At 36.8% G+C, this 15,171-nt stretch overlaps 1 protein-coding gene across 2 annotated transcripts in view; it reads left to right on the forward strand.

The window, feature by feature from the left end:
• The window catches only part of RORB (RAR related orphan receptor B), a 155,364-nt gene extending 143,476 nt beyond the window's left edge, over nucleotides 1–11,888 (forward strand). Inside the window, exons 5-10 of one of the 2 annotated variants that reach the window (XM_054178043.1) lie at nucleotides 1,047–1,168; nucleotides 2,221–2,353; nucleotides 3,282–3,389; nucleotides 4,538–4,648; nucleotides 10,853–10,965; nucleotides 11,518–11,888. In XM_054178043.1, coding sequence (XP_054034018.1) covers nucleotides 1,047–1,168; nucleotides 2,221–2,353; nucleotides 3,282–3,389; nucleotides 4,538–4,648; nucleotides 10,853–10,965; nucleotides 11,518–11,673 — 743 coding nt within the window. In that variant the 3' untranslated portion in view covers nucleotides 11,674–11,888. The remainder of the gene's footprint in view (nucleotides 1–1,046; nucleotides 1,169–2,220; nucleotides 2,354–3,281; nucleotides 3,390–4,537; nucleotides 4,649–10,852; nucleotides 10,966–11,517) is intronic. The other variant, XM_054178044.1, reaches the window with a different exon arrangement.
• Nucleotides 11,889–15,171: the final 3,283 nt, after the last annotated feature.

The following is a 15,171-nucleotide window of genomic DNA, read 5'->3' on the forward strand; positions in this document are numbered from 1 at the left end:
TGAATGAGTAAATGCTGGCATTCCTAGTTCTTTCTGCTTCAGATTTGGCTAAGGCCTTGTCAATATCCTTTCCTTTTTTGAGAAATATTTTTTCTGCAAACCAACATTTCTGCCAGAAGGGCTTCAGCTCAGTTCTGTGACTGATCTGTCCATTGTTTAAAGGGTATTCATTTTAAGTAGTATCTTCAGGCTGAAGATACTACATACAGATCTCAAAACTACAAAATAATAAATCATGTAATTTATATAGCTTATCAAGACATCTCAACTTTCAGTGCTAATGAATCCATGCTAGAAAATTTTATGAAATTATTTTAGTCCACTCAAGTGACTTAAAGGGCAAATATCTATTTTCATATATGTGTCTGAGACGCTGACTCTTGCTTTACATAAAATGTCTAGCCAGCATTGAATGCTTCCCTTTCTGCTTGGATCCTGCATTACATGTTACACAATAGTTTATAAGGCTTCCTTTTCAGAAAAACTTTAAGGTAACTTAATCCTCACTGTGAGATCTATTCCCCGTCTCTCACGTAAATTCCAGGATACTATCAGTTCTAGCATCAGTTTCCATTCTCATTGAGCCAAACCAAAATTGATTCTGCTGAAAATTAAAGTGGGGAAAAAGGAGAAAATACGTGTTTCCTGTTTCTTCCATTTCAGTCACCTCAAAGTAATGCAAATACCCATGTCAGGATTGAGCATCATATCTGGACAGATGCACAGGCTTGGGGAAGGCAGGAGTGATCAACTAAGCAGGGTCTCCAAATGATATTTGTTTAAACATGGCAGGGGGGGGAACATTTCCAGGTGAAAGTGTCTGAATAGTTTCACAAGATTCACTATTTATCAAGCATTGCTTGGCTTTTGGTTGAATATTGAAACACTTTTCAACAGTCATCTTCATAAATAAAAAATATTATAAATACAGCACTGGAAAGAAAAGGTAATTTTTCCTTAAATCTGTTTGGTTTTTTTCAACATTTTGTTATTGCAAATCACTAGTCACTGTCCTATACAAGCTATTTTTTTTCTGCTCTTCACAGATCGAATTGCACAGAATATCATTAAATCTCATCTGGAGACATGTCAATACACAATGGAAGAACTGCACCAGCTAGCATGGCAGACCCACACATATGAAGAAATTAAGGTTTACCAGAGCAAGGTATGATTCTGTGTCTAAACTTCATACAGAAATTCTTTTGTCTTTAATGTCATCAGGACTGGATCCTCTGTTGCAAAGATTTTAAGAAAATAAGAAAACCTAACTTCACTTATTTATAATTTGAGAACACATCCCTTCTTTATGTGAATAACAAATATCTGTCAATTGCAGACAATAGATAATGATATACTGAATATATACCTTAAACTGAAGTGGTTGGAAGCTGGGTGGAAAAATTTGTTACACTATGGTTTTGTTCCACCTCTGCAACTCCCAGGTCAGGTTAAGATTATTTCTCACTGGCACCAATTCAGATGTAGTCCAGCCAACAGAAGGGGAAAAAAAAAAAAACAAAAACAACCAAAAAAAACCACCACACACAAAACCCTGTTGTACCAGCATCATTTGAATTAATTCAGTTAGATTTCCTTTAGCATATTAGCTGATCACATAAAAGACAGAAGAAATTCCATCTCATTCTCTGAAAGCAGAGAGGCTATGCAGTACTAGCAAGAATAAGAACACACCATGGCTTGCAAATCTGTGACATGCAAACCAAGAGTATCCATTTACATCTCCACACTTGTGTGTGCAAGGAAAATTATTATAGGGACAAAATTTCCATGCAATTAGAGTTCAGATCACAATGGTGCTTCAATTGGGTTTTTTTTAAGTTTCAAAATAGAAACAATATCTTACTGGATATCTTGAGAGCACTGTGACACTTTTTCCCTGAGAGTACTCTGGATGTTTCCATTGTTTGCGCTATTCTCTGTCTTGCACAAAAGCCGGTATTCAAATCACATTTTGACACTGGACAATGCCTTCTCCCTCTTTGAAGAGGCAATGCCAGAGTTCATATCACTCAGTTTGTGAAAACAGCCTTCTAAAGAAAGTGTCTGGTTCCTTGAGAAGCACAGATACTTCTATCTCTGCTTGGGGATGGAGATGGACTCTGAGGAGTTCATCTTTCTGAAAGGCCACCTGAAAAACTTACACACTGATGAACACACTGCTTACTGCTTTTCTTTTCTGTCTGTATTTTCCCGAAGACCAGAGAAGCTCTGTGGCAGCAGTGTGCGATTCAGATCACCCACGCTATCCAGTATGTGGTGGAGTTTGCAAAGCGCATAACAGGCTTCATGGAACTCTGTCAAAATGACCAAATTCTCCTCCTTAAGTCAGGTGGGTAAATGCCAGTCTTGAAACTGATTTAGCATCCAGCACATCAGAAACATGTTCTACTTCTTTGTTCTGATAACCGCTTTTATTTTGAAGTTTTAATTTCAGTTGGTTTCATTATCTACATTAACCCTTCCATATTTTGCCACATTAATCATATTACTGTTTTCTGATCACCTTCCTTCTACAGTTGGTTGTGGTTATTAAGTACATGCACACACACAATTGTTGCAGAAACTTTAGTCTTCCACCTGACATGTGGTGAAAGGACCCTGTGAATTTTGCTGCTTGAATCAGTCATCTGCCACCCTGGAAAATCCCCAACTGTCATTAGCGAAATGAGGCTCCTGCGGCCTGCCTCTGTGGTCATCTCTAATCTTTTTAATGAGACTACAGAAATACCCTTCAGCCAGGGCACAGGAGGGAAAATCCCTGCTGATGCCAGTTGGTTTCAGAATAAATGAGAGTGGATTATGGTAATGTGCTCTGGCCATGCTCTCTGTACATGCCTATGTGTAATTTTTGGATAATTCTTTTAAAATACTTTCAATAAATGCCTACTTTTCAGGATAAAATATTTCAAACTGAAAGTATCTGCCCAGGTCTAAATTAGGTCTAGATTAAGTCAAGGATGCCAATTTGTTAGAATGAAGGGGGAAAATCAATCTAAAAAAAAAGATTGTTAGGCTGTACCAGAAATTATCTCTTCTGATTCAAAGCAGTCAGAATTATTTCCTTCTCTCATTCAGAGACATACCATGCCTTCAAAGTGTGTCTGTCCCTGCCAATGTGTTTAATGGTTGATGTCTTCTAAAGACTTTCTTGAAATTTTCTATATTCTGATGTTTTTGCAGTAATGTGTGGTACTTTTCTCTGGTTCTATTGTTTGTTTGTTAGTTTGATTTTTTGTTTTTTTGTGTGTGTCTAATAGGCTGCTTGGAAGTGGTTTTGGTGAGAATGTGCCGTGCCTTCAATCCACTTAATAATACTGTTCTGTTTGAAGGGAAGTACGGAGGGATGCAAATGTTTAAAGCCTTGGGTATGTTCATCTTTTTTTTCAACAAGTTACATTGAGTCACATAGTGACAGACTGTCTTTTTGATTCATAATGAAAAAAACAGTAGCAATAGCCATGAAGGTTTTTCAGACAGATTTCTTATTCTACCACATAAAGATCTGGTAAAAAGTGAGCTTATGTCATTAATTCAGTTACTCTTGATATATCAAATCACTCTCACTATTGTGTACTGCAGAAGGTAGCACACAATTTTAGGCCCAGCAATGAGTGGACTAAAAGGATGAAGTATTGGGAAATATAGACAAGGACTTACTTAAAATACTGTTTTGCCTAAAACGTCTAAGGTCATTTAGATTCAATATTGAAACAATTGCATTATTACTCAATATGTTATTTAGTGCTACCTGAAATTTTAATAGCTAAATGAATGGGGTTTGCTGTTCAATGAGATTCTTACCATGTCAGAAATGTATACATGCCCAAACTGAAAGGGAGATATTATGTATTATCATATAGGTATGTATTTTTCTTAATTGCATATGAATAAATCTAATGCTGTGAGTTTAAAGCATTTGCTAATGTGCATTGGTTGTCTTATTTTGGTATTTATGATGTTCTCACTAATTTTCATAAATATTTATACTGTTAATTAGAATTATTAAGGTTGGAAAAGTCCTCTAAAATAATTAAGTCCAACCATCAACCCAACACTACCTTGACCATTAAACCATTTCCTGAAGAGCCACGTCTATATGTTTTTTAAACCCCTCCAGGGATGGTGACTCCTCCACATCCCTGGGCAGCTTGTTATATATATGCATATATACATGTGTGAGTGTATATATAATAAACTTATTTAGGGCTGGCCATTTATATCTCTTAGATAAAATATCTGATTAGAAATGGCATTTCTTTCCACAATGGGAAAAGAAAAACTTCCTCTATGTTGTCCGTGCATTTTTCATAAAGGTCATGCCCCTAATTCTTCACAATTTTTGTGCTTCAAAAGGTGTTTTAGAGAGAGTTTTTGCAGTAGGTGGTATTGTAATAGCTTATGGAAGACACTCCTCTTTGAAGTACAGGCATTCAACCGCTACTGGTTTTGAGATCAAAACTATACACTTTTCATGGCAGGTTAAAGAACTGATTTTGTCCTCTGTGGTCTGCAGGTTCTGATGATCTGGTAAATGAAGCATTTGACTTTGCAAAGAATTTATGTTCCTTGCAGCTGACTGAGGAGGAGATTGCCTTGTTTTCATCTGCTGTTCTGATTTCACCAGGTAATTTTTCATTCCAATCACCATAATGACTTTTATTTTTTCATCTTTGTGCCCTTCTATTTCTACCTACTTAAAAAGCTGATTAGTCTGCACTGAGCAATATTAATCAATGGAATAATACCAGAATTACTCAAATATACCTCACTATCTCTTTGTTAGTATTGCACATGCTGGAAATAGATCAAAAATTTGAGGATAACAGACATAGAGCAGGACAGTGTGGACAAGTGGTGCAGGCCTGACGTTAGACCGTGTACAGAGAATCATGGCACTCAAGGAGGTCCATGCTCCTCCTAGTATTTTCAGGGATCTCAAACCTCACTCCTCTGAGCAGGTTATGAAATAGTCCCTAAGTACTGTCAGCTTTTTCTGTGGGTCTAAGAACATGAGCAGTAAAAATCTTTATAGGATCCTGTGTGAATTTTGCTCCAAATGAGAGGTAGTGATGGCTATGTCAACAGGCCCATTTTCATGTATTCACATATCATAACTCTGCACAGGCAAGCATATATTCAGTAAGTGCTGGCTGTCTGACCACAGTAAAAAGGAGGCTGTGATTTGACTAAGAAGGTGGATCTACTAGTGGAGTGGATCCCCACATCTTAGTGTGGGATTTTTAAACATGTCTCAGGAGAGGTATGCCCTCAGTTACCACCAAGAGTAACCTCTTGAAAGATCTTTAAAAAAAAATCCCACTTTTTTTTTTATTATTATTATTATTATCTATTATTTTTGCAGTTTGTTTTAAAGACTTTGCTAGGTCACTTTGCCTTTTTGTACATCTGTGGTAGAGATTATGTTAGGCAGAATTAGGCTAGCACAGATGGTGTCAACATGTTCACTCTCATCATTAATGATATGTACTGAGAGGACTTTGCTCCTTTTATTTTCCCTTTGAGTATTTCTTGCAGTCATCTGCTCAGAGGTGAAATGGTTGAGCCAGTGACTTTTCACAGTATTAAGACAGGATGTTCCAGAGAGGACCCTCCAAACAGCACTTTTCCACCTCATTGCTGTCCTAACTGTGTGCAGAGGTGAGAGTTGTCTGTGTATTGTCCTTCAGATACCCAGACTTCCTCTGGAACAGGGGACTTCCAATGTCTTCATGGATCCCAATCCATCAGGCCTCTCTCAGTCTGAAATGACCAGAGCTGTGACCATGACAGAAGTGTGCAACCAATAGGTTCTTCTGACTCAGTGCAAAGCTGAAAACAGCCTGGAATTTGTGGTTTGTTTTTTTTTTTCCACTGGGCTGTGAAGTTCTTCAGTAAGATGTTGGCACAGACTACAGAAGGTGATTTCACTGTTTCCAGCTGAATTCACATTACAAAACCAAGGAAACAGGGAGCCAGTGGTGGGATCATTGCAAGCGGGATCTGTAGATCTCTTTTGCAAGTTTTTTCTCTTCAGTTTATCTCTGTACAGTTAGGAACAGGAGCTGTAGAAGTTACGTGAACATACAGCAACAATACGATAATTTCAAAGCTGACATCAGAGCGTTTTGAACCAGATTTGGGCATATTGTCTGTATGGAGAAAGAAAATTCAGTTACATAATTCAAGCCAAATGGAAAAGAGGTCACATTTCAGTGTTCCAGATGACCTTGGAAAGGAGAACAACTTATAGTCCTATTCAACAAAATCTGGTTGCAGAAAGCTTCTAGCATCACAGAGTGTCCTGTGCCTTAGGCCTAGGCAAAACCTATTTAAGTAATAAAAGCTTTCCATTGGTTTTAAAGGATTTTTGATTTAGTGAGATATGAACTGCATATAGGCATTAGATGGACATTAAATGGACATCAAAATTCTGATTCAGCTCTACAGTTCTGTGTATGTCCATTTTGTTTGCAAAGCACAAAGATTTCTTACATTCTGCCAGCAGCTTGTGTTACCTGAGTATCCACAGTCATTTCTACTGCTGGCAGCTGTACTAAGTACTTGAAAAAGCTAGCAATTCAGTGCTGGCTTTGAGTTAGCTATATTGCAGGCATGCATTGTAAGTTTCTCCATTAACTAGTAATACCTTTCCATCCAAATATATCTCAGACTTTCAGAGCTAGGGGTCTCCTGAATAACAGTTTCTGTTTCTGCTAAGCAGCACAGACAAATAGAGGCAATTCCAAAGTTTTCTTCACTATAATCAAGCTTCAGGGTTAAAGGTGTTCCTACAAGATTAAATATTTCAATAATCCACAGTTCCCCTTTTCATGTCCAAGTTGACTTTTCCCTACCTGCAAGCATGCATACAGTATCTCCTGTTCTTTTAATAGAAAAAGGAAAAAAAAGTGAAAGTATGGATGTATGCTAACTACTTATTTTTATAATCTGTAAATGTGTAACTTTAGTCATAGAACATTAAATAGGAAAAAAAAGATGGGCTGTAACAGCATGGAATCATAGAATCATCACAGAGTGTGATGTGGGGTGGAAGAAACTTTTAAAGGTCAGCTAGTCCAGCACCTCTGCAAGTGAAAAGGGATATCTTCGACTAGATTGGATTGCTCAAAGTCCTGTCCAACCTGACCTTGAATGTTACCAGGGATGAGGCTACTACCACTTCTCTGGTACTTCATCAACTTCATGGTAAAAGCTTTCTTCCTTATATCATTTAAATCTAACCCCTTTTAATTTAAAACCACTACCCCTTGTCATATTGCAACGGATACTGCTAAAAAAGGTTGCCCCCATGTTTCTTATAGTCCTTCTTTCAGTACTGAAGGGCCAAAATAAAGTCTTCTCCAGGCTGAGCAACCCCAACACTCTCAGCCTTTCTTCATTGTAGGGATGTTGCAGCCTTCGGATCTTATCTGCAGCACTCCTTTGGAACCACTCCAATGGGTCTACGTCTTTCCTGTGTGGAAAGTCCTGTACTGTGTCCAGAGTTGGACACAATACTTCCAGTGTGTTCTTACAACACACTGGAGCAGAATCACCTCTCTTGATCTGCTGGTTATGATTCTTGTGGTGCAACCCAAGACTCAGTTAGCTTTCTCAGCTCCAAGCACACATTGCTGGCTCATGTGCAGCTTTTCATCCACCAATAGCCCTAAATCCTCTCAAACCCTTCATCCTCCAGCATATATTGATACCAAGGCTTGCCCTAACCAAGGTGCAGGATCTTGCACTTGGTCTTGTTACAGAATACAGAATTAAGAAGGTTGGAAAAGACCTTCAAGATCATCGAGTCCAACCTATCACCCAACACTATCTAATCAACTAAACCATGGCACCAAGTGCCTCATCCAGTCTTTTTAAACACTTCCAGTGATGGTGACTCCGCCACCTCCCTGGGCAGTCCATTCCAGTGGCAAATCATTCTTTCTGTGAAGAATTTCTTCCTAACATCTAGCCTAAACCTCCCCTGGCACAGCTTGAGATGGTGTCCTCTTGTTCTGATTGCCTGGGAGAAGAGACCAACCCTCACCTGTCTACAACCTCCCTTCAGGTAGTTGTAGCGAGCAATAAGGTCTCCCCTGAGCCTCCTCTTCTCCAGGCTAAGCAACCCCAGCTCCCTCAGCCTCTCCTCAAAGGGCTTGTGCTCCAAACTCCTCATCAGCTTTGTTGCCCTTCTCTGAACACGATCCAGCAACTCAACATCTTTCCTAAAATGAGGGGTCCAGAACTGGACACAGTAACACCTCATGAGGTTAAAGATCATGAGCTTCACATAGGCCCACTTCTCTATCACGTGCATGAGTGAAAGCAGTATCTGTACTATAAAAAGGCTGCAATTTTGAATTGCGCAAATAATTCCCGTGTCACCTGTTCTGCTAAATTTAGGAGTGGGAAGTCAGGGAAAAATAGTGCTGATTGAACTGATATTGAAATATGCCATTTTTTTTCTTAGAAAATTGTAACAGTAAACAATATAGAAAGAAATTATTTCCTTCCACACTAGGTATTTTATATTCTCCAAAGTAAAGTGTTTAATCTTGGGAACATATGTAAAAATGTAAATATTAAGCACTGTTTCACCAAAACACCTGCACCAGTCCTTCCATTCACTAATACAGATACACAGAGATTCTCTATGGGAAGTACTCATGTTAAAATTTTTTTTCCTACAAAAGCCATCAGCCTGAAAGGTGGTTCTTCTACCCTTGATCTCAGTGTGTGGTTAATTTACAGTAAACAGAGCAATACTGTTATGTATAAGGGGATACAAAACTATCCATTAATGTAATTGCTAAGTTTGCAAAGCCCAGAGTCAAACAGGGTTTTTTTGTCTGATTCAGAGCACAGATCCAGCTTTTCCTCTTTAGACTGGACCTAAGCACTCTGCTTGGAGGTGATTGTTCAACTTGATTTCTCATTTCAGAGGTTGAAACATTGCAGAATAAGTCCAGTAAACGTTGCAGAAGCATCTCCACCTGCAGACACTTGAGAGCCAGGTGGTTAGACACTAGCCTGGTTGATTCCTTGGTGCCAGTCCATCTTCTGAAATTTTGCAGAAACAGATCTTGTAAATTGCCCTTTGTGTTGTCACCTACCCTGTTCTCCAGGCTAGTGGCCTTAGCACTCATTAAAGGCAGACTATTTCAAAAGTCAGAAGGAATATTAACTGAATTGAGCCCCATTTTTTGTGAATATACTTAGAGGTACCTGAGGATTTCCAGCCAAACCTGCAGATGGTTTTCAGATGGTAGAAACCACATTTTGGGAGAATAACTTAATTTTGAAAGACTCACCTAGATCTTGTCATGAATCTAAGAACTCTTGTGTTATATACAACCTGCTGCATGGACAGTAAGCGATTAAGCATGTCCTCCAACAGCCTCAATCTATTTTTAGGCTTATTCTTGTGGCAAAAACATTATCCTTGAAGACTTCTGATTAATCTTTTTAGCTCCAGACTCCCACAATAGGCCTTGATTTAACACTGTTGAAAAGCATGTTTTTGAAATAACATAAAATTTGCCACCTAAACTGTGAAGTCTAGATATTAGTTTGTGATTATTCGTGACCCACTGGCTTACCTTCTGGGAACATGATTCTCTAACCTTTGCAAAATAATTATTTTCTTTTCCTGATCATCTGTTAACTAGCTACTGGCTTGCTTTTTCTGTTTTCTCAGTACTTGCTGATGGACATTTTCCATACACCCCTCTCCACAGACAGTCAGGCAAATAACAGAATCCAGCTCCTCCTGTGATGAAATACTATTCAGCTCCAGCCTCTGGGGCATTTGAGCTCATTGAAATGGTGGGCATATAATTTCTCAGGATTATTTTAGTGAATGAGAGTGGGTGAAATAGCTCTGAATGTGAAAGGAATCTTGCTGCAATTTTCAATTTTTACATGAAAATTCATGGGCATTGATAAGACAGATTGCCTGTTTGAAAGTTAAAATCTATACTCAAGAACTGATCTGGTTTGAAGAAGAGACAAAGGAAGAAACGAGTTTGAAGCAAGGGAAAACAGAAGGCTCAAGAGTGCTGTAAACACGTTGAATTAATGGGTTTGGGATTATCTGTTGCTTCTCATTCTGTGTGTTTGTATCCTGAATCAGTAGAAGCCACCTAGGTTTTGAAACAACTGTATCTGTAGCTACTATTCTCCCAGATAATCTTTCATTTTGTATTGTTTAAAAAGATAATATTTTTAAATCATGAGAAACTTGCACTTCAATACATTGCAACAGCTCATATGTCTTTTGAGTTATTAACAATCTTTTGAAGGAAGCAATGTCTTTTTGTCCAGAATATAATATTTGGTTTCAAAATATTCACCAAGTAAATAGTATTTTTTATTTCTATTTTTAAATAATAATATTCTGTTTTTCAAAGAACTGTTTTGATAAATATGTTTATGATTTATGGTTTAAGACACTGAGATAATTTGGCATGTTTTTTCACCTAGCCAGTATGAAGTTAGCAAAACACTGATTTTACCAAGAGAGAAATATAGAATTATTTGGTCTTCTTTCATTTCTGCTTCTGTTGTTATCTCAAACATCCTGATGTAAACACATAGATGCAGAGCCAACACTGAGTTCCTGTATACTTGGATAATTAAACTCTCAGGTGATCCTTTAATAGGTTAAGATAATTTTTCTCTGAAACGATGCCTTGGCAATCATGCAGTACTTCCTCAAGGGAATTATGATTACTGTGAGTCCTTGCCAATATGGGACACTCTGGTCACACATGAGCCTGCCTCACATTTGTGCATTCATGACTTCAGCACTTTCTTTCATTTTTGTCAGATCGAGCATGGTTAATAGAGCCTAGGAAGGTCCAGAAGCTTCAGGAAAAGATTTACTTTGCACTTCAACATGTGATCCAGAAGAACCACCTCGATGATGAGACTTTGACAAAGGTGAACTGTTGAAACAATGAGCTAGGGTCTCCTTGATTGTGACATTTTTTCTTGTGTTCTTCAGGTTTTTTGTGGTGTTTTGGTTTTTTTGTGTATGTGTGGGGAGTTTTGTTGTTGCTGTGTTTTCTTGTGTTTTGTAACCATTTATCCATGCATTGTACATCAACATAAGTCAAAAGCAACATGCTATGTTCTTGTGATGTATAATGAGAAGTAAGGCTTGTTTTAATCTTGTACCTGTTTTCTCTTACTCGGCTTTTTGTTTAGTCCACTAATATGTTTAAGTGGTATCCTAGCATGAATGAGACTACATTAAAAGAAAGTGCCCCAGATGGAAGTTCTTTGCTAAAACCATTTTTGGCATTTTGGCTAAAATTTGCAATACAATGTTTTTTAGGCCTTTGTGGTAAGAAAAAGACTTGGTCCTTTGGATGAGTAGTTTGATGGACTTCAAAATAAAGTATTGCATTCAGTTACCCAACAAAATGTTAATATAGTTATTATAGAAATTGTAATTTATACTGATTTATTTTTTTTTTTAATGTCTTACAGTTAATAGCCAAGATACCAACCATTACTGCACTTTGCAACTTGCACGGAGAGAAGCTACAGGTATTTAAGCAGTCTCATCCAGATATAGTGAACACACTGTTTCCTCCATTATACAAGGAGCTTTTCAATCCAGACTCAACTACTGGCTGCAAGTGAAGGGGATAATGAGAGTTTTCACGTAGTCATGGAATGCATCACTCTTAAGACAAAAAGAAATGTTTTCATGAAGAACTTACTAAAAATGTCACTACTGCAACACTAGGAATGTCCTGCACTTAATAGAAATATTTTTCACCGCTACAGTTTGAAGAATGTAAATATGCAACTATGAGTGGGGATGTCTTTTTTCTCCTTTCTTTGTTTTGTTGGGGTTTTTTAATTAATTTTTATGGTTTTATTTTTTTATTTTTGAACTGACAATGAGTATACAAATATAGGACACTGGGTGGTTTGTTGGTTTGGTTTTTTTTCTATTTTATTTTATTTTACTAGGGGATGTTTTGGGAGACAATTGTTCCTAGAATTTTATTGTAGATAAACATGAGAATAGAGCAGTACTTTGCGGTATTACTCTTACTGTTTATTGTTCAAATATAATTTAAGAAAATTCCACTTACTAGACTTGCCTATTTCTATGTTTTTAGATAGTTTAATGCATGTGGAAATTTGTAGCTGTCTTGAAAAATACTGGTGCATGTATGGAATATACACACACACACATATATATATATATGTGCTATATACTTTTTAATATGCCTCTACATATATATATATATATGTAGATATTATATACATACATGCTGTAGCTTAAAAATCCCATGCCTACTTTTAAAGGATGCTCAGCCTGGCTGTCGTGCATTTCTTACTCTCCAAGTAATGTATTATTAGATTACTATTGGCAATCAAGATTTGCTTTGCCAGTCAGAGTTAAATTATCAGCTGCCAATGTGTAAAAGCAAGGTCAGTTCTGAGATACATTTAATGTAGTGTGTGTGTGCAGTTTGTAAATGAAACATCAGGAATGTATCAATGGTGCAAAAGCCTTGTCTGGATCATTTTAATGAAGGGAGGAAAAGGGGTTTTTATTTTTATTTCCTCCCTGTTACAGGGATAGAGCAAATATAAAACTGAACATTGTAGGACCTGATTTCAGTAGTTTCTGAAACATGGAGCAAAAGTGTAGACAATCCCACACATACCTTTTTTTTTTATTCCACACATGATTTTAATTTGTATGCTCTGCTTTGAAAAGAGGTTGGAAGACTTGGTTTGTTTTTTAATGAACTCAGAGAAAAGACGTGTAGTGAACTCAGTGAAAATTATAGGAAGCTTAAAATGTAGCTCAGAAGAGGAGCAGAGGGAGAAAAAAAAGTAGAGAAGTCAAAGCAAGCAATGCCCATGCTTATAAAGGCAAATACAGCTATGACTGTTTCTGAGAGAGCCATCATCTAGATGGGACTCTTGGTTTCCATTGCATATATGTTATATACACAGGCATATATAGGTATGTATATATTTGCATGTATACATATATGTGATTGCTTTGGGGGCTTGCTTTTTGCCTGTCTCTGAAGTTACTTTATATGCATTTGCTTGCAAAACCAAACACAGAGGGGAGTATAAGGGCTTCCAAAGGACCCATCATGCACGAGAATGCACAGCAGTATTGTAGCAGGGAGCCCACAGGAGAACAGCTAGGCCCTCGGGTGTGTGCAGAAACATCATTGGCAGTGATAACTTGATTCTGGGGAACTTTTCCAGCAGACACACAGCTCTGGTCTCAATCTTCTGATCCCTTTCCTGCCCAATCAAATAATTCACAGGTTATTCCAGGTACTTCCTGGAGTTTTCCCTTACCCTCCACCAGCCAGCTTGCAAGTTTATATACATGGTTTCATGACAGAATCCAGTCTAGACAACCTTGAAAATTGTTTGCTATGTTTTGGCAATGCCAGACCAGATACAAGAGCAGCTATAAGCTCATCTAATAAATGTTTCTCTGTAGGTCCATTACAAATTGAAAAAAGAAAAAGAGAAAAGACCTGTGCAGCAAAGTTTGTCGTGCTGTGAATTTTCTTGCAAATTCTGATCTCTACTGATTATAGTAAATTATCTTCAATTACATAATAAAGCATTACTCTTGATGCTTCTTTATACCACTTAAACCTGGCATTTATACCACCACCCTGGCATTCCCTTACAAGGTGATTTATCTGTTTCCATCCCATTTTACATGGCAAAACAATGAAAAGACCCCCAAAACTCCAACTCTCTCATACTTTAAAAAAACTTAGTTATTAATATTTATGTACTGTTTATGTGATATTTTTCTGGGAAAAACATTAAGTTAAACTGAACCCTGGAAGCACTGAGTTTTAACTGCAAGGGATTCATGGTTTTCCTTGTCTTTTCCAACAAAAGAACATATACATATATATTTGTTTTAAATCCTTTACAAACTTGCTTTCATTACATCAAAAGTAACATATTTAGCTAACCCACAACAAATTAGAATATTACTGTACTTAGTGATGATAAATAAAAACATTTATCATGTTTATAAATAGTCCTTCACAGTTACATATTGAATCTTGAAACTGTTTTGTTCTTTTCAAATAAGCTAATCAGTCCTTGAGATTTTTGACATGTCTCAGTCAAGATAACGAAATGGAGATCACTACTGAAAAAGACATTATTTAAACATTATACACCTGGCTTTTGATCCTTAAAGTACTGTTCTTAAGTTACTGCAACCTCATGGCCTTTTTAATCAGCAGGGATAACTGTCACTTTTGAAAGATGCAGAAATGAAGGAAAATATTTTAAACAACTTGACAGAGACCACAGATGCAGCAGTGTCGAGTCCTGGAATAAAGATGGAGTCTTGTTTTTTGTACTAAAAGTATTAAGCGGCTGGCATACAAAATCTTCATTGCCATAGATAGGCAATATCCTATATAAACAATTACAAATACTGCCAAAACAGTTTGTACCTTCAGTTAAGATGAATTATCAACAGAATGGACTATTTTTGTTACTACTTTTAAAGATTTTGGGCAAATAATGTTGTTTATTTTGAAAATAAACATTCATTCTCCTATTATATTTATTTATGGTAAATAAGGCTATTCAATTTTATTTAATTTTCTGTATGTCAGGATTGGCCACATAGGTAACATGTTACCTCTTTTGACCTTCATTGACTGATTTTAGAACAACCAATAATGATCCTATTCTACAGTCTGGATTTTTATTGTTGATTTTGATAAATAGTTATTTACACTTAAAATTTCAAAGAGATTTCATATTTTCAAGTTATTCATAGACTTTAAATAACAAAATAGCATTAATTCAGGTGAATAACTGCATAATCTACTCATAAAATGCATTTCAGAAAATTCTTTACTTTTTCTTGGCTTTCACTAGTCCATAGTAGTATCTGAAGCTTTTCAATTAAATTTTTGAAATTAGGATTTGTTGCATCTGCTATTCATAGTAATTTGTTACTTTAGTTGATTTTTTACTGACAAGCATTTCAAATGAGACACATTTTTTAATGATTGATTAATCTTCAACAAAAAGATATTTAAAGCATGCATTGAATCTTCTGCTACTAGCGTTGCTCTCAGATAATTCAACCACTTTGATCTAAAT

Source organism: Dryobates pubescens, chromosome Z (genome assembly GCF_014839835.1).
Source record: "Dryobates pubescens isolate bDryPub1 chromosome Z, bDryPub1.pri, whole genome shotgun sequence".
Taxonomy (NCBI): domain Eukaryota; kingdom Metazoa; phylum Chordata; class Aves; order Piciformes; family Picidae; genus Dryobates; species Dryobates pubescens.